Genomic DNA, 21,192 nt, shown 5'->3' on the forward strand with positions numbered 1-21,192 from the left:
AAACAAACGCATGGTAAAAAGAAACAACGATGAAAACGCAATATTTATCGCGGTATGAAGATAAGTATCAAACGACCTTGACTCAGACAAGGTCGCAAGTTCAAAACTAACAGGTCCATACAAGATGTATGCAACATTGCATAATGTGCACTTAGATATACACCCATAAACAACTAATAAACCGTTGATAGCCGCAGAACTATTAAAAGCAACATTATCTCTGCAAATATTTTGTATTATCGTATTTTTCCTTTGGTCGACAAAATATTTACAATTGCTATTTATAATGGGGGAGATATTATTGATTGGTTATGTGCATGTAACTGTGATATGAAATGCGATGGAGAGATAAACTGTCATCATTAGCAGGAAGGCCGAAACTGAACGAAAGCCTCCCTTGGACTTCAAAATCAAACGTCTCATCACTAGCACATAATGATGGCGTTTGAAATAAAAAATTGACAAAATCACAGGAAATTCAGGGAATAAAACCCGGGCAAAGGTGGGACAGACAGCTAGCATACTACATTTTCAGCTAATTTATTCAGAAAAGTAAAAGAAATAAATTACTTTGACTGCACAATTGGGCAAGTGGATGCCGTGCAATGTGTAGCGAGTTCGATTTCCGCACGGACCAACTCTTTATGTGATCCACAAATTGTTGTTTCGGGTCTGGGTGTCATGTGCATGTAAAATTGTATGTTTGTAAACGCACCCACGACACAGGAGAAAATCCTAATGAGGGGTAACGTTTCTTTTAAATAAAAAATAAATAAATAGAATCTCCACTAGGTACTTAGATATTCTGAATCATATTACCTAACATTTTGTCACACAGAAGTTAGTCAAGATAGGTAGGGATGATGTCATGTGTGAGTGCTAATAGATAAGTAGGTTACTTGTCACTTCATTATCTAATCACTGGTAATAGGGTTCATTAGAATCTTTCTGGGATCAAAAATTTTAGAACGTAGTGTCTACTGTCTCATGATCATGTCAACAAAACGTTATTTGTCAACATACCTAATGTTAAATTATCGATAAAATTGAAAGACAGAATCAAATTAAAGAAAGCTCTAATAAAATAATAGTTTGTCATACTAAAAAATTTAAAGCAACATCAAAGAATTTTCCAAGTAACAAAACAACTTTATGGGTATCTGTTATAGAGAAAAATACTCCAAAAATACTGTATGGCATTTTTCAAACCACGATACACTTACTTCACGGGTTACTGGGGCTCCGGCCCGAAAAGCAGTAGTAGGAACGTGGTGGCTTTTAGTCAGTAAGAGTCTGATACTCCCTCTCGTTTCGCCCAAAGCACCTGCCTTGGGCGAAGCGAAAGAAATAGGATGATTTTCTCCCTCAAAACAAATTGAAGCTACATCACTGCCCATTTAAATTAAATACATTGAACTGTTACTACCTACCTACTACAGAGATGTGTCCTACTTATAGCTATAACCCAGATAATATAAGTCCGGAGCACAATGTCACGGCACACCGGCGTTATTAGATAAAACTAATTGTAACGATCGAGATAACCTAAAATTATCGTCTCGGGACCGTCTGGAGGAAACGTGATACTTAGGTAGGTATCCAGACACAGACCTCTTTCATAGTTGTTAGTTAGTGTGTCTGGTCCATCTGTTTGTAGGGTTGGAAATGGAACTGGTTGGAGAAGTGATAATTATCCTATTAGGGTGAAAAATGACAATGGCCGACTTGTAAGATAGAATCACCCGGAGCTGCGGACTGCCTAGCGGGTTTACCGGGGCTCCGGCTCGAAAAGCAGCAGTAGGAACGGGGTGGTTTTTAGTCAGTAAGAGTCTGACACTCCTCGCCTCGCCCAAGGCGAGAGAAGTAATAGGATGATTTTACCCCCTAAAAAAAAAATACGATAGAATCAAGTAATCACAGTCATGTTTAAGGATCTAACTCTAGAGATACCAGTAAGAAGGAATACAGTTGTGCACGTTTGCTTTTTGAAAAGATCGCTACGGACTAAAAATCATCGCCAGATTTTTTTGGTCAAGATAGCAGAATAACTAATTGCGTGAGCAATTCACAAAAGGAACAACCAATTTCCAATTTTCCTTTGGTTCAATTTTAATCCTATTTATCGTAAAAAAATTAAACGATAACGAGGTACTTAAACATTTCCGCGTTGCAAATGCGTATTTCTTTTAATGGGTCGATTTAACAAAACGTGACCAGTTTCAATAGTCCTTATCCTATCCATTCATGGCTCGGTTTTCAAAACCCTTCATCATTTCTGAACATCGATTCAAGTTATAATAATGTTATCTGTACACGTTTTTATCTCCTCTATTGAGCAACTCGGAAGCGGTTACAAATCATCTTCAGATCACGTGTAGACAACCTCTGTGATAAGCTTTCGACATGCATCGATTGAGGCTAATTAAGAAAATAGGTATTGCATAAGTAAGACGATAATATTAGGGCAAGTCTTGTTGTGGATAAATCCAGACTTCTCGTTCTTCTCCATAGGAATCTACAGTTTGGAACGAGCAAATAGCTTCACTAGAGGACTGACCGACAGACAGACATTTTTAATATTATTATATTTGCTTTAATTTTTGAACATCGTAAACCGTGATTTTTAATTAATTTAGTATGTCTCACGATCTGACTTCTCCCACCTCGCCCAAGGCGGGAGAAGTCATTGGGTGATTTTCCTCCCTCAAAAAAAAAGTATGTCTCACGATATTTATTATAAAAATACTTATCCGATTATGTTTCGTAAGAGACGCAGTCGGAATAAGACGTTTGTAAACTGTTATTATTTTAACAATCTTTACATTATACCACAACGTAACATTTTCTTTAATATCAAGTACCTACAAGTTATAAAGCCCATCAAACACAGCTAACAATAGTTTCGTCTAGACAAGTAACCTTTAACGCGATCCGCATCGTTTCATTTTCAAAGCAGTTTTTATTAACATTATTCAATATGGCCGCTTAAATATACTTGCACCTGTTGCAAAATAATAAAAAAAAGTCTATAATTCATTTACTTAGAGCTAGGTCATAAAAGTAATAGAGGTATTGATTTTAAACCATATTTTTCTAAGTATAAGGTGTATAATTCATCAAACCACGAACTAGCCTCATCATTAGTGGATACTAAAATGGAATTTCTACTTTTTTCAAAATATTTGTTTCATAATACACGCTATTTATTCCTCGTTTGTTAATGGTAGGGTGGAATACATTTTTCATCATACTCTTTAAGCTGCTATCTAAAGAGCTGACTAACAGCCGAAAATAATCAAAAATCTTCTAAACTTTAATGAAACATAGTAAAGTCAAAAACAGAGATCGATCCAAAGACTTTCGGTTATTAATACGGGTTACTGAGGCTCCTGCTCAAACGGAGTAGGAACGGGGTGATTTTTAGTCAGTAAGAGCCTTTACTCCTTCTAGCCTCACCCAAGGAGGGAAGAGCCATTATTTTTCATCCCTCAAAAAAGGCATTAAAATAGATGCTAAGTCATACTTAGACATAAACATAACTAAATACTTAGACATTTTCCACTAGTCGAGTCAACATTTACAGGTAACAGCGAGACGAGAACAATGGAATATTTAAATTAACTTTATTATAATCAAACCTGATCAGGCATGTGATGTATAGAATAAAAGACAAATATTATGTTAGTTACAAAATACTTTCCTTTCAATACATTCTAGACTTTTCGTTTATGTTTAAAATAGATTACAATATTATACAATTTATTCACGTAACTGTTTTATCTAGCTTCGTAATAATGAAGAGTTTGTGCGGCGACCGAAGACCGAGATTTGAATGGATATAACAAGATGACTAGACAACCTTTTTACTGTAATTCTTTGTGTAATAGAAACCCAGAAAACTGAGATTTAAACAGTTATTAATAAAAACTATTCAGCAAGACTTATAGACGGTGTTATCACCGGATTTTCATGGGATTTTTTTGAGGGGCATAAATCATTCAGTGTCTTCTCCCGCCGTGGACGAGACGAGATAATATTAGACGAGTGTTAGACTTTTACCGACTAAAAACCACCCTGTTCCTACTGCTTTTTGAGCCGGAGCTTCAGTAACCAGCTAGGCCGTCCGCAGCTCCGGGTCGGCATCAGACCTACTGAGCATCTGTGGTAATCTGATGGTTCTTGGAGGCGCGAGTGGAACGCGACGCGTCGCACGTACGGGTCTGGTTCTGGTCGGGCGGTGAGCTAACCTTGCTCGCCTTCCGCAGACTCGCACCATTTTTATGGGATAGGGGATAAACGGACAGACATATCACCCAAATGGTAAAAGAAGGGTCGCCCATGAACATTCACAACACCAGAGGAGTTTTAAATGCGTTGCCGGCCTTTTAGGGGACGGGACATAATAGGCCTATAGTAACCTCACTCACACAGCAAAAACTCATCATGTACAACTAACAATTTCTTTAGTAACATTTCTCATACATTACATCTATCATAGAAATAGCAGATAATGGAGTATTATTAAAATAATTCGTCTCGCGTGTCATTGAGAGTGACCACATTGTTTTTGCGAACAAGTTCAAGAACACAGCCAGTTATATATGCTAAAGATAATACATATAACGATATCACACAGTTTTATTAACTTTTATCTCATAATTACCTACTATTTATCGGGCATTCGGCCTGTTTTTATGTTTTTTACTAGAGATTTCGGATTAAAACGGCTTACATCTAGAATTTTTGTGTTATTTTGAGTCAGGATTGCGTTTTGCATTTAAAGAAGCGCTGTTTAAATTATTTATTGATTTATTTATCTTAAAACCATTTTTATTTATAATACAAAATCTATACTATATGTATATACAACTATACAAGCTAATTATTTTAAACGAAACTATAAAAAATCCCATAAATAAAAAAAATATGTCAGTAGGTAACTTTTTCAAAACTAACTGATTTCTAACCAGAAAATAAAGACAATAGAATAAAATTAATTAACCTCGAAACGCGACAAAAAATACGTAAAAAAAACCTAACTACTGTTGAATAACGTTTATGACCTAAAAATAAAATGTAATCTAATTCATGCGCTTGAGTCGAATACGTACGAAACGACCTGTAACGGTAGTTTCCTTTGTTTTCAAAATAAACAATCAAGAGGTGATTGAACAGCACACATATTTTTTTTTTAAACAAGGAGTTTCCAACAACGAGTTACAAGACTTGTAAAATTTAGGACATCTGTCTTCAAGTCTTATTATACTTTGACCGACATGACGGGACGACAATGTAAATGAAATATAGGCACATAGGTACTATGTACATAACTTTTGCTCGTGGCTTTGGCCAAAGACGATGATTAAAACTTTCATTTTGACGAAAATTTCAAAAAAAAAACGAATGCGTTGTTCAAAAATGTTACTTACTTGTAATAAGAAAAAAATACAATATCGTAAATTCACGCTTGATCGTGATAGTGTCGTATTATTGCATAGATAAATCGAATTAAATGAAACAAAAATAGGACTCTGAACGTGATAGCAAAACCGAATTAGCATATATTATCGTTTTTTTTTTTCTCCTTTAAAATTGTTACTAACACAGCACACTCATACTGCCTAGTATGGTATCTAGATCTACTGACAAAAAAATTGGAATATTTTTTATTAGAAAACAGAATGGATGAAGAAAAAAGAAGAATTTAAAAGTAAAAAACAAAGATGAAAGCCTATCCCAATGCATCAGTAAGTAATAGTAAGGTCTTAACTTAAGATCCATTGACCGAGACGCGATATTTATAAATCGAGATCATAATCGATTAACTAGTATCGAGAGAACTGCAGGTGTGAGTCTATGAGGTTCATTAAGATTTAATTAACAAGGACAGGATGCAGATAATGAAGGACTACTTCAGTATTTTTTATATTAATATAATATCTTTATTTTTTTGCATTTTATTCAATCTGCCCTATTCTTGACTCTATATTATTGAGAATATTGTAATCGTAAAAACCACGACACTAAAAACAACAGTTCATTAAGTAAAGGCAATATTTTTTGGACATCAAGCCTGATTTTTTTTTTTTTTTGATTGGGGAAAATAATCCAATGACTTTTACTGACTAAAAACCACCCCGTTCCTACTCCTGCTTTTCGAGCCGGAGCCCCGGTAAACCCGCTAGGTAATCCACAGCTCCGGATCAGGCATCAGCCCTACTTATACCCAACTGAACCAGAGACCGGACGGTATAGGTTACGTACTAATTTTAATTAGGCTATAACAGTAATGCACTGAAATGGGTACCTATTTAAGTAAGTACATATACCTACGTGTAATATACACACCTCAGAATGAATTATAATCAGTACGTAGGTACTCGAAGTACGTGAAAATAATCTGCTGACAGCGTAAACTATTGACATACTTATAAAATGTATTCTTTATTTATATAACAACATTTGAATTACAATACATATACATGTAATTAATAATAACAATTAGTTTTAAGCACGTGTGTTTACAAACGTGAGGTTATTTCGTTTATACGTATTTATTTTTTGTATAATTTAAGTAATCTGTGTAACAAGCCATATAGCTCTGCATATGATGTGCAGAAATGAAAAATTGTAACTTGGAAATCAATGAAAAAAGAAAATGTCGATTATTTTTTGAAAATGCTTAAGCCAGCTAAAATTGTTATATGAATTTTTAAACTGACATGGTCACTAACACTATCATTAGAACTAAAGACGGGATATTTACCATGTTTATTTATGTGTATGAGTTTCCGATATTTCGGCAATGTTCAGTTCATCCCTAATCATGGCGCTTGCAACAGCTCTAAATGAGCTAAAATTGTGTTGCAAAAAACAAAAAAATATCGAATCGGATAAATATTTAAAATCTGCAATGGGATGTCCATATTTATTTAAGTACAGTAATTTATTATAATTAGTTTAGATTATTACAATGACATATGAACTTAGGCATGCGATAATTTTCATTAAAATCACGTATGATGTAACGGCAGAATTAAAACACATACATTTCTTTTTGTTTCTATCCAAAACTAATGAGGAAAATAGTTTTATTCAATTAATTGATGGATTTTTTTTACTTTTATTACTAATCCCTTAACAATAAATAGAAAAATGAGTAACATATTGATATTTTACGATCTAAAACCTTCATTAATACACTCTATTTAGTCACAAAAATAATTAATTCGTTCGAGAATAGGAAAATTACCGTAATTACCACATCGACATTTTAGACACCGTTACCTTAAATGTCATAGATAAAAAAAAAGGCGCGCAAACAGTATCACTCAACCCGTTCCAGCCTAGTGTACAAAGGAGGTCCGATATAAATTGCATTTAATGCGAAAAATGTAAAAAAAAAATGGCTGACGTCCGTTAAGCTGTCATTACAACCGGACCTAGGTCCACCTGCCGGCGACATCCTTGTACGTAGACCCTAATATTAAGGGTCCTTACATTACCTATTAAAATTAATGTGAGTAAACTGTAAATAGCTTCGAGGTACCAGTTTTTATAATGGTCTTGAGAGTATTTTTTTAATGAATAGTAAATGCAGGAAATGTTTTATGAGTCTAGTTATGATAAGATGTGAAAACTAATCTATATAAAGAACTAAACACTATTTTTTTGGCAATTGCCTAAAAATAAACTAAACTATATGAGTGGGCCCATAAATAAATATGTATTTTTAAAAATATAGCAATTAGCAGCTCGAATAACCAATTTATTATTAAGGGCAAACGTTGTAGTACTTAATGCAGATATGACATTATTGTGGTATTTGCTAATATTGCATCGAGACATGAGGAAATTCACTGAACTGAGTTGCGGTTTTCTCAAATAACAATATAAGTTTACTGCAATACCAAATTACCAATTTAATCTAACCTTATTCGTAACATGCACTTACGAATATTAGTTTAAAAAAAAAATATCATATTTTTATGATCACTGGCAATTATTATAAAAAAAGAAACATTTAAAAATGGAATACATACGGCAGAATACGCCCAGATAGAATCCTGCGATCGCGACGGCAATCTGAACGACATCGTTCCTCGTATCATTGTCGAATTTCTTCAGCAAATCACTCATGATGTAAGCTTTCACTGGCCGCGCATCACACTGATTCTTCACCATCTTTCCGAAGCCCTTATCTTTTTTTATTTCGTAAAACAAAAAATGCACCGATAACCCGACGACCGACTGATACTTAATTTGCATACAGAGGGCGCATGTTTAAAAAAAAATAATTTACAAAAATAAAAACCGACGAGCGTATGATTGACGCGATGTCTCGACTAAGAATGATATTGAAACGAAAGCAAGTAATGTGCTGACCCTAGCACATTTATTATCTATCTAATGACTCAAAGATAGACAAGCTTGTTTTTATGTAGGGCTGTGTTTATTTATTTTTTTAATTTTCTTTTTTAATCGTGTGTGCCCGTTGTTCCCGCGTCCCGTTCCTGAGCGTACTGGCTGCGAATAACGTCTTTTATGTTTTCTGCGCAAGGGCCGGTATTTGACGTGTTATCGCGTCTGTAGTCCATTGATGGTTATTGATTACTTTCATTTGACATGATTATGGTAAAGTTTTTTTATTATAAAATTAATTAATAATCATATTACATGCTCTCGAAGAACTGAAATTGCTTCGTAGCTAATGAATAAAATATCAACGTCGATACTGACGATGGCCTATTTAACTTATTTCTACTTTATAAAAAAAATCAACGTAAAAGACAGAATTAATTTGTTTACCGTTACGAAACTATTTTTATTTGAATCAAAGTTATTTCACGTGAGTCAGAAAATCGTTAGTGGCGGAGACGTCTAGAAATTAACCTTTGGACAGGAAGCATATTATTATTATAAGGAAAATTATAAACACTGAGTAAAAAAACCATAATAAAAATAGCAAATGGAAGACTCGTACGCCACAATGCATGCTACGCAATACTTTTTCTAACAATGTAATTATTATACAGGGTGACTTTGAATTCGACGTATTCCTCTCGGGAGGTGATAATACAACTAATTTCCTACAAAATTAGCCCTGAGGTCCTTGGGCGGAAAGTGGCTAGTTTCTGAGATATTCAACATTTTTGGTTTTGGTAAAAAAATCCCGATTTGATTACAAAAACATCAATAAATAAAAAAATACTGGTTGGATTTTAGTAGATTTAGTTTTAATCAGTTGCCAATACATCAGTTATCATTTATGAATACTAATAATAGCAGAAATATCATTCGTTTTAAAATAGCAAGTAATTTCTTATCAAATTTTGTTTTGTGTCACTAATTTGGTCGATAGAAAACTGGATTTATTTCAAAAAAAAATATATGACACTAAGCGTACAAACTATTAGAAAAACTTCCTTGGTTTATTAGCTACCTAGAAACGTAAAATTATTTACAAAATTCTCAAAAACAAATGAATTAATTGATGATAAGTAGAGTGTAAAGAGAAAAGGGCAATTTCAAAAACATCTTTATTTGCAAAATTTAGTTGAAAGTGACCTCCCCTATGACGAATACATGTCTGAACATGCTTCCTTATCTCTATGACGGTCACTCTTGGACTGAATATGCGTCTTATTTCGTCATTATCTTCAAATATGTTTCGGAGAAGAATTTCGATAAACGGCCAATTCCCTATGCATAAACAAGGTATTTCATGTAAAAATCAACCAGCGTTAGATTCTGGACACCGCGCTTGCCATGTAGTTGGACCGCCCTACTAATCCAATGCCTGAGAATCAATGTATCCGACCATTGCCGCACAGTAGTTCGTAATGCACTTGACAATCGTCGTGTGGAATAAATTCTTCAATCTTATTAAAAATTAATTCAATACGTAGAATAAGTTAATTCATCTTGTTTCTAAATTCAAATTTAAATAGCTCATTCCCTAAAAAATCTTCATAATTTTCACCATTTAAATGAATGGATGAAAAGTAGGATCCAATCAAATAATTATTTATGATACCCATGCAAACATTTGAATTAAAACCGTACGCGCGAACCCGATGGTTTTGCTTGTTTCGGATTTCGTTGACTTTTTTGGGGCTAATAATGGATATTGTGTTAGTTTATCCAGCGCTCTATATCGAACTATTGTGGGGCAATGGTTGGATACCTTGGTTCCCAGGCGTTATATTGGCACGAGGGTCCAACAACATGGCAAGCGCGGTGTCCAGAATCTAAAGCTGGTTGATTTTTACATGAAATCTCTTGTTTATGCAGAGGGAATTGGCCGTATATCGAAATTCTTCTCCAAAACATATTTGAAGATTATGACGAAATAAGACGCATATTCAGGCAAAGAGTGACCGTCATAGAGATAAGGAAGCATATTCGGGCATGTATTTGTCATAGGGGAGGTCACTTTGAACAAAATTTTGCAAATAAAGATGTTTTTGAAATTGCCCTTTTCTCTTTACACTCTACTTATCATCAATTAATTCATTTGTTTTTAAGAATTTTGTAAATAATTTTACGTTTCTGGGTAGCTAATAAACCAAGGAAGTTTTTCTAATAGTTTGTACGCTTAGTGTCATATATTTTTTTGCAATAAATCCAGTTTTCTATCGACCAAATTAGTGATACAAAACAAAATTTGATAAGAAATTACTTGCTATTTTAAAACGAATGATATTTCTGCTATTATTAGTATTTATAAATGATAACTGATGTATTGGCAACTGATTAAAACTAAAACTACTAAAATCCAACCAGTATTTTTTTATTTATTGATGTTTTTGTAATCAAATCGGGTTTTTTACCAAAACCAAAAATGTTGAATATCTCAGAAACTAGCCACTTTCCGCCCAAGGACCTCATGGCTAATTTTATAGGAAATCAGTTGTATTATCATCTCCCGAGAGGAATACGTCGAATTCAAAGTCACCCTGTATAATTTATCACATAGGTACCTATATTTTAATAGGATTATTTATGGCTTTTTGATGGCAATAATGCAGTTATAATCTTACCTATAACAAATTAACATGCAGTCATAATTTTTACATCCCTGGTCAACAAAGAGAAGGCAAAAGAAAGACCTACCGCCGTACTCAAAGTCGTTTAATGATTACTTAAACTATTCCCTAGTACCGATTTTGCATCGAAAACAATTGCTAAGGACTGGGTTAAGTAACCATTAAATGACTTTGAGTACGGAGCAGAAAAAGGCAAAAGAAAGACTTAATCATCTTTTTCTCATCATTAGTAGTTATCATGCATAATCATACACGTCCTTTGTCAAACTCGAATAAAAAAGTTGGAGAATTGTCAAAGATACAATTGCAACGGACATATCAAAGACAGTTCAAATGTCGCAGGCGTTTTATAACATCCATAACAATAGCCAATAACAATAGCAATGCTACCTACTATTTAAGGCGTACAATGATTGAGAATAATTTCTAGAAACATATTTTCGGTTTAACGAGCACTTATTTGACTTTATGACGTATCTGTCATTTGCTGAATGACGTATATGATTGCAGGAGATGGCGGGAAAACTTACAAAGATGGCGGCGGATGGTTTGACATTGACAGTTGTTGACATTAATTTCTAATTTTGTCTAGAACCTTCGACATGTAAGCATTGTGTAAAAGCAATTTGGAATAATGTGTTGTGAATAATGCAAATTGGAGTGATGATATAATTTGCAGCAGTTGAACTCTAAAAATAATATTCCATAACTAAAAGAGCAAGTCGTATGTATTTTTTTTATAGAAACCTTTGCAGAATTTTCGGAAAAAACTTGTACCTATACTCTTCCAAGCAGAAAATATTAGCAAACCTTTCATAGACAGTTATCTATTTGAACCCATTTAAGTCCTAGTTTAGTTCTTTTGTAAAAGTATGTAATCGTGTTTATATCATTAAAAAAAAGAACAAAACAAATATTTACATACGAGAACATCTTCGATGGTTTTAAAAATCTTAATCACCGAACACAAAAATTCACGTTTTCATAAATCGTTCACTGAAAAGAAATTCTTTGTTCGTGAACACGCGGCACTAACGTGGAAGTTTTATTCCGACGCGGGAATTGAACTGGCGACCTTCATCTGAGGAGACGGTCAATGCGTATTCTATGTATATTGTGCATATCAGTACGGATTTATTCTCATTAAATGCGATAAAGGCCACTAACGTGTTGAGTGCAAACTTTCGTCTGGAAGTAGCAGACGCTCTAAAACCCACTGTAGTTTACTGATTTATTATAACGCCAATTTTGTCTGAAATTATGTCTTCCAATCTCTAAATGGGGAAACAGCACTTCACATATTAAAAGTAACACCACACACAGCAATTTCCGGAGCTACGGACTACCTAGCGGATTTACCGGGGCTCCGGCTCGAAAAGCAGGAGAAAGAACAGGGTGGTTTTTAGTCAGTAAGAGTCTGACACTCCCTCTCGCCACGCCCAAGGCGGAAGAAGTCATTGGATGATTCTCACCCTCAAAGAAAAAAAAACACACAGCAATTACGTTATAGACTCCATTTACAAGGACACTATTAATTTTCTGTGCTGCAATCGAAAATTCAATAGAAAAATCTATACCTAAATTGGATCCGAAGCTCCAATTCCAATTCTGATATTCAATTATACCTTTTTTTTTATAAAATCGTGTGGACCTCTAAGGTTTGCTTCTCTGTCGTGGGTGCAAGACGAGGTTGCGCAGCAGTCATTAGGTACTCAGTTGCTTAGTCAATGTGCCCGACTCCAGACTCCAGATAATATACCATTGGTCAGTATTAAACTTGTAATTCTTCTACTAACTATATTAATTTCTTAAATTATTTTTATTTCCATAACAGTCTTATTACCTACATGTAAACATGTAAACCTACAACAATATAGGCAGTAAATAAATGGTACAACATAAACGGGACAGCTTATTTACACGATGTATTCATTACATGCACGTATTGATTACTTTCTGAATTAACACATAAAGAAACGGAAAGCAGACTACATAATATTATGTATTAAATGTAAATAGTCAATTTATTATGTGTATGAATCACGCCGCCTCATTTTATTCAGGTTAAACTAACTATAATTTATTCACGTTTAAAATAATGCATGGAATTATTACAGACAGACAGACAGACATGACGATCTATAAGGGTTCCGTTTTTTGTCATTTGGCTACGGAACCCTGTAATACCCTGTAATATAAAGTTTATAAAACCGCAGGCGAAGTAGAATGATTAACTAACATAGATTAGGTTAAGCTAAATCTATTTATATAAACTAATCTAGTTATATCGCAACTTAACTACATGAATCATTAAATTTCGTAGTATAGTACGTCCTAGAGAAGATCAACAAGTACGTGTCGGTCAACAAGTTACTCGTATGTCCAATCTTTGGACCTTACGTGAGCGGCGACAGGTTGCGAGAGACGCCATTTTATAACCTTTGATACTTGGTTATTTACATGGAAACTAGATGACGTGTTTTGAGCGGTTTTTTACGGTGTTGTAGAATGGGATTTCCTATTGTTATAACAAGTAAATTTTTGGTTATGCACTATATCTAGTTTGTGTGTGTTGGTTGTGCTTTCACTACACGTACCTAATGATTTATTTAATGGGACAAGCCCGCCACAACCTCCCATACCGCTGCAACTCCTGTAAGCCAGGATCTACAGTAGATACAACCATGAAAACACCGGAACATTGAAGTCCGGCGTGTCCCAGGGACATGAATGACTGTCTTGGATCCCGCAACGAAATAAATCAGAAGATATTATTAGAGGAGAAGAAAAGAAAACGATAGTTTCCACGTACCTAATGAGATCAACCATCATCAAAAGAAGTATTGTTTCTTTTATGATACATATAAGCCGGTAAACGAATTAGTAAGCAATGCCCATGGACACCCGTAACACCAGAAGCGTTACGAGTGCGTTGCCTTTTAGGGAGTTAGGATTTTTCTTTTTTATTATTCGATAAAAACTAATGCTTGACTACAATCCCACCTGATAGTAAGTAGTTTGATATGAAGGCTTGTTGGGGAATCGGTGATTGAGAAGGGGGGGAAGTAATTGGGCCTCCAGTAAACTCACTCACACAACAAAACACAACGCAAGCGCTGTTTCACGTCGGTTTTCTGTGAGACCGTGGCACACTCCTTTCAAAACTTGAAGGTGCGTTGCCAAACTTTTAGGAAAGAATTTTCTCTATGCTTTTTCTTTTCCCACAGAATGGATCAAATCATTATTATACGCCTTACTTGCCGTGCCTAAACTCCACCACTTTTAGCGTTGTTATTATTGTAAAAAAAAAACACATTTTATTATGAATTAAGAGTTCAACGAACTGTTGCTACTACGCATTATCATGAACAAAAGACCTTCAGAGTCCGTATATCTTAGCAATCGGAGAACAATAATATCGCAATATAACGACTATGTTTTACATAATAATTGATAGAGGCTTTAAAAGGGCAACTGTAGTTATCAGAGTCAGATATAGATGACTAGACTTTCAATTTTTTTATACCACTGAGGTGGCAAACAAGCTGAGGACCTTTTTAAAACGCACTTATGAGTCCTCTGGTGTGGTTGTCTATAGGTGGCATGGAACTTTTATGGTATAAGCCGGTAAACAAGCCGACGGATCACCTGATGGTAAGCAATCACCGCCGCCCATGGACACCCGAAACACCAGAGGCGTAATAAGTGCGTTGCCGGCCTTTTGGAGGTAAGGAATTTAAAGGTTGTTGGGGAATCAGGGATTGGGGACATTGTAAAAGGGACCCGGCATCCGGTAACCTCACTCACACAACGAAACACAACGAAAGTTGTTTCACATCGGTTTTCTATGAGGCCGTGGTATCACTCCGGTGAAGCCAGCTCATTCGTGCCGGAGCATAGCTATTGGACCACACATAAAATCGCTTACCATCAGGTGATCTGTCTGCTGGCTTGCACTTATACCATAAAAAAGTACGACTAACTAATAGACAGCAGCCCCGTAGGGGAGTAGTATATGGACGTCTTCGCAAGATCCCGCTTCTAAACTGAGTATCTGTGTTGAGACTTTATATTTTCAGGACCATTCCAAATAATATATAGTTAGTGATTTTATGGTTTTGAGAACGACTTGATACCATGTTATCAATTTATAATCATTTTTGAACACAGGGAATAAATAAAGATTAACATATCGTGCATAGAACGAACAAATACACAATGTATTCTCAGTTAGCATGCAGCAGATGCATTTGAAATGAGGTCCAATGCCAATCATTGTGGACTATTCATACATTTTAAGTGGTTGTATCTCTTATGTAGTTGGCAGTAATGTACGTACTATGTATAAAGGTATAATCAGTGGCATAGTGTGTCTTGGCTGGGTCCCATATAAAAAATTGCTTGGGCCTCCCATTTTTACCTCTTTTGAGGTGGGAAAATCATCTAATGACAGTTACCACCCTGTCTCTTAAGCCTCAAAGAGGGGACTTAGTGATGCTAGGACATTTAGCCTATGTTTGGTGGCCCTTACGACGACGTTAATTTTCCTTAAAGTTGCTGCCAATTTTTGAACGCATGCTTTACGCGAAAGAGAAAGGAACTGATTATTTGGACTTTTGTAATTTCTGAATGGAAATAAAAAATTGGGAAGTTTTTATTTTTTGCTCACATCGTAGCTCGGGGGCCCTGGTAGCCCCATGTAATGATACGGCAGATATGGCTCTAGCTACGCCCCTGGGTATTTTTTTTTCTGCAACAGTGGAGGAAGCAGTCCCGGATTTGATTCAAAAGTAGTGTTATATTTTTAGTTTTTTTTACTTTTTTAACTGATTAGTGACGTTAAGGTTACAATATTAAAAAAATGGAACAGTTACGTGGGCGATATCGTGCAACAATGCTAGTGGAATTGGATCACTAACTACTGTTAACAACCACTAGCAACACCAGACAGATATAATGTAGGATGGAATTATAATATAAAAAGGATAGTATTTAATTACTGAGTACTATTCATAGGAATAAATATATTAAACCTCTTTCATCATTTCATAGACAATATAAATTGTTTAAAAATAATTGTTAGCTGAAATGGAACGTCAAATGATATATTTAGAAATGGCGGGAATTAATTAATTGGAATATTGGTCGATGAGACGGATTATTATTGTTTTATAATTGTTCTGTAAATATAAATTGTAATTCCTGAAAGTTATGAATTTCATTTAATCGTCTTGCATCTTGAAATAACACTTCAGAAGTGGGATCTTTTCAAATTGTCTGGACCTTACATCGGTGGATTGGGGAAAGGACAAAGAAAGTACAAGACAGAAAGTTCGGAAGATGAAAACAATGAAATTTTTTTTTCGGAAGACCATGAACCACGCACGAAATGTAGCATCTACGGTGAAAATACAATTTCATGTATAATTCGAGATGAGGGCCAATGCAAAGGCATAGTTGTGAACTCCCGAACAACTGTACCATGGCTACATGTCGTCACTGGAGAACCTGATACCCGTGGGTTCAACTAGTACACGCAGAACTTCATTGTGCCCAATGGAACTTCGACTGTTCAACAATAGCCCAAGATTTACTACGTTTGCCGGCGTCATGGACACGAAGCAAAGGATTGCAGACAACAACAGCGCTGCGAGAACTGTCGGCGCAGCGGACACACCACGGCTACGTGCTGGTTTGCTCCGAGTTCTTCACACCTAGCGACAAAATGTTACCCAGGTAATGCTAACTTATAACTTATGACATATTTGTGACATTTATAAGAGAATTGTGATCGTAAATAATTGCCAGATCATTAGCAGCGTACGTTGATACAAACTGAATAATATGCTTTAAATTTTGCGAGCAAAAGATTTACAATTAGAGATTCAATCTAGCACTACAGTTATGAAAGGTTTTGGCGGCGCCTGTGTGAATTTATTATGTACATGTTATCTGTGTGTTTCAATAGACAATGTCGAACTAAAAAGTGCAGTAGAATTGACTAGCTGTTTTACATTTGATGCTGATTTAATAATTGGTCAAACAATGATTAATAGTGGCAATATAAGCTTAGTAACTTCTGCTGTTTCTATTCGTTTTGTGCAAAAGAATGCCGTACAAGAAATAATTACTGACATTAATTTGAAATCATCCGACTTTAATAGAAAATACCCAATTTATTTAAAGCACTCCGTAAATATCCCTGTTGTAATATTATGTTGATTGTGATATAGAATTACGAGCAGAGTTCACATTTTTATTGAACTGTATGGGTGCAAATAGTGACTTAATATACTTAACGTATTTCATACCTGCAGCTGTCATCAAATCGCACAATACTTATTTGAAAATTCTTAACTTAGGTAATGTTAATCTGTCGTGGGTGGGGCGTTGATAATAAAATTAGTAACCATGCCAGAGACGAGTGAGCCTGTAGTCCTTAATATAGACAAGTATCAGACAGTTAGATTACAAATTGATCTCTCAGACACAAACGTGGACCAAATTAGTGACACTGAGAATAAGCAATGACTACAGCTGCTCTAATTCGTTTGCTAAAAATATTAGAGACTAGCTACTTTCGCACGGTTTCACCCGCTCTGCTCGGCTCCTATTGGTCATAGCGTGATGTTTTATAGCCTTCCTCGATAAATGCACTACCCAACACAAAAAGAATTATTCAATTCGAACCAGTAGTTCCGGAGATTAGCGCGTTCAAACAAACAAACAAACAATCAAACAAACAAACTCTTCAGCTTTATAATATTAGTATAGATTAGTATAGATAGATTTAGGATGCACAGACCTTATAAAAATGCATATTCGTAGTTCGTACTAGTAATGACCAGCCAGTACATTGTAAGCTTTATACACGGTGTAACAAAAAGGGGGTATACATATCAAGTGCACGGTTTCTAGACAACAAAAAAAAAAAACCATATGGGAAGGTTTTTTTTAAACTTATGTTTTCCTGGAACGTAGATATGAATTTTTCCAATACATAAAATTCCAAAAACCGAATATCAGAATTAGGTAGATACAGGTACTAGGCGATCAGATTTACAGAATAAATGTTTCGTAATTAGCGAGTGACCCCTGTGATGTTGTGATACGTTAGTATGATGATTTTAAATCAAGAACCATGCGACACCAAGTATTTGGTACCAATTTTTTTTAAATGTATTTTAAGCTGAAACTTTGTGTAGAGATTATAATTATTCAACCAGTATTCTTCAGTGCTTCTTGATGTATATGGGTATTTTGTTACACGCTGTAGATTTCACAAGGAGAACGAAATAGTAAATAATAAAGTTAAAAAAATTATTAGATGCAGGTATAATAAGGGAGTCAATGTTAGATTACTCTAGTCCCGTAGTGTGTTAGTGTTAGTGAAGAAAAAGGGAGGTGATCATAGGCTTTGTGTAGACTATAGGGCTCTTAATTCCAACACTATTAAGACCGTTATCCATTACCTCATATAGTAGATAAAGTAAATAAGCTGTCGGGAAAATATTACTTTACGACACTAGATTTAGCCCAAAGCAACTGCCAAGTAGGGATGCATAAGGATTCAACACATAATGCAATCGCATTCGTAACTCTGTCGAGTCAATATGAATTTCTTAAGATGCCGTTTGGATTGGCTAATGCCTCGGTTATATTTTCCCGTTTAATTCAAATGACACTTGGTAGAGTAGATCAAAATATTGCCCTATATCTTGATGACGTTTTGGTGCCAACTGTATCTGTACAGGAGGGATTAAAGTTTCTGGAAAAATACTGCAACTACTAACAAAGGTTAATTTAAAATTGAACCTGAGCAAATGTTCTTTCCTTAAAAGTACTGCTTACATATTTGGTCACGCAATTTCGGCCGGAACTATTCATCCAGGCGAACGAAGCTAAAGTCAAATGTGTCGCAAGATATAGTCCACCACGGAATATACACGAAATTAGGCAGTTTATAGGGTCAACCCGGTACTTTAGGAAATAAAAAAAATGCTTAGGTTGCACGTCCCCTTACAGAACTGAATAAGAAAGATGTTCATTGGCATTGGGATGTTTATCATGAAAAGGCTTTTCAAACTCTTAAGCAACGTTTAATTTTATTGAAAGACCGGTTTTAGCCAGAAGCTAATACTGAATTACATACAGACGCCAGTATAATAAGCTTGGGCGGTATACTAATGCAATATCAATCAGATGACAGTTTGAAACCAATAGCGTATTTCAGTAGAGTGACAAGTAAAGAGGAATCTAACTATCATAGTTTTGAACTTGAAACACTAGCCGTTGTAGAGTCCCTTAAACGTTTCCGTGTCTATTTAATTGGTATACTAGTCAAGGTCATTACGGACTGTTCAGTATTGAGAACTACCATTATTAAAAAGGATTTAATCCCTCGTATTGCTCGACAGTGGCTCCCGATCCAAGATTACAACTTAGAGATTGAGTACAGGCCAGGTAATCGCATGAGACATACAGACGCATTAAATAGAAATCCCATACCAAATACCTACCTACAGTGCTAATGATAAATAATTCAAATTGGTTAGTTACTCTTCAATTTTTCTTGATAATATCCAAAATGATACTAGGCATCGCGATAATAGTGATTGTAACTTGACTGCAAATTATATCGTTAAAGATGGGATCTTATTTAGGAAAACTGTTGCTGGAGAACGTTAAGCTTGCCAAATATGGGCTATTGCAGAAACTACATGATCAGATAGGTCATCCAGGACTTGAGAAATGTGAACAATTTATTTATTAAAGGGCATTTCTGGTTCGAAGGCATGGCTAAGTTTATTTGAAAATACTTTAATTCATGTTTACAATGTTCTTTTAATAAGAGAAATTATAGGAGGTTACACGATGAGCTCCATCTATTTGAGAAATCTACAATACCTATGCACACGATCCATGCCGACCACGTGGGTCCTTTCATTAAACGCAGACGCTTTTAATAAATTCGTGGTTGCCCGACCTGCTAAAATTGTAGATCAGTAGAAACAATTAGACTTCTTCTTAAATTATCATACAGTTTGGCTATCCGGTTAGAGTTATCACTGACAGAGGTTAAGTTTTTACTAGTAGGTATTTCAAACAGTTCCCTGAAGAAAACCAATTTAAACATGTTTTAAATGTTATAGGCAGCCCCAAACTCTGCTGTGTTATCAGAAATATTTCAGCTAAAAGTCCATCCATTAAAATTTAAATCACGTTATTCAGTCTTTCTTCGTAAATAAATTGTTCTGTGTGAATGAGTAGGTAGTCTTTTGATCTAATTCAGTTAACATTGGAAAAAAATAACTGGGTGCTAGTCCTAAGCTAAAATAATAAAAGGACAGCTATGTGATCAAGTCCATGATTAAAAGGACAGCTGTGTGATCAAGTCCATTATTAAAAGGATAGCTGTGTGACCAAGTCCGTGATTAAAAGGATAGCTGTGTGATCAAGTCCGTGATTAAAAGGACAGCTGTGTGATCAAGTCCATGATTAAAAGGACAGCTGTGTGATCAAGTCCATTATTAAAAGGACAGCTGTGTGATCAAGTCCATTATTAAAAGGATAGCTGTGTGACCAAGTCCGTGATTAAAAGGATAGCTGTGTGATCAAGTCCGTGATTAAAAGGACAGCTGTGTGATCAAGTCCATTATTAAAAGGATAGCTGTGTGATCAAGTCCATTATTAAAAGGACAGCTGTGTGATCAAGTCCATGATTAAAAGGATAGCTGTGTGATCAAGTCCGTGATTAAAAGGATAGCTGTGTGATCAAGTCCATTATTAAAAGAATAGCTGTGTGATCAAGTCCGTGACTAAAAGGACAGCTGTGTGATCAAGTCCATTATTAAAAGGATAGCTGTGTGATCAAGTCCATTATTAAAAGGATAGCTGTGTGAACAAGTCCATTATTAAAAGAATAGCTATGTGATAAAATCCGTGATTAAAAGGATAGCTGTGTGATCAAGTCTTTCATTAAAAGGACAGCTGTGTGAACAAGTCCTTGATTAAAAGACTGCTGTGTGGTCAAGTTCTTGATTAAAAGAATGGCTATGTGAACACTGTCCGTTCTATAGATAGCTGTATTGTATGTAAAATGTAATTTACCAGGTTGGCCTCTTAAACTATTAGTACGATATAC

The 21,192-nt window shown here is 35.2% G+C and overlaps 1 protein-coding gene across 2 annotated transcripts in view; it reads right to left on the bottom strand.

Moving 5' to 3' along the window:
• Window positions 1-21,192, bottom strand: part of LOC118277333 (transmembrane protein 68) — a 44,224-nt gene that overhangs the window by 19,039 nt on the left and 3,993 nt on the right. The window contains exon 1 of one of the 2 annotated variants that reach the window (XM_035596082.2): window positions 8,043-8,534. The exons of the other annotated variant lie outside the window; for it this stretch is intronic. Within the exon in view, the coding sequence (XP_035451975.2) occupies window positions 8,043-8,268 (226 nt within the window). The 5' untranslated portion in view covers window positions 8,269-8,534. Of the gene's footprint in view, window positions 1-8,042; window positions 8,535-21,192 lie in introns of those variants that run through there. 2 annotated transcript variants of the gene reach the window in all.

Source organism: Spodoptera frugiperda, chromosome 10 (assembly GCF_023101765.2).
Source record: "Spodoptera frugiperda isolate SF20-4 chromosome 10, AGI-APGP_CSIRO_Sfru_2.0, whole genome shotgun sequence".
NCBI classification, from domain to species: Eukaryota; Metazoa; Arthropoda; class Insecta; order Lepidoptera; family Noctuidae; genus Spodoptera; species Spodoptera frugiperda.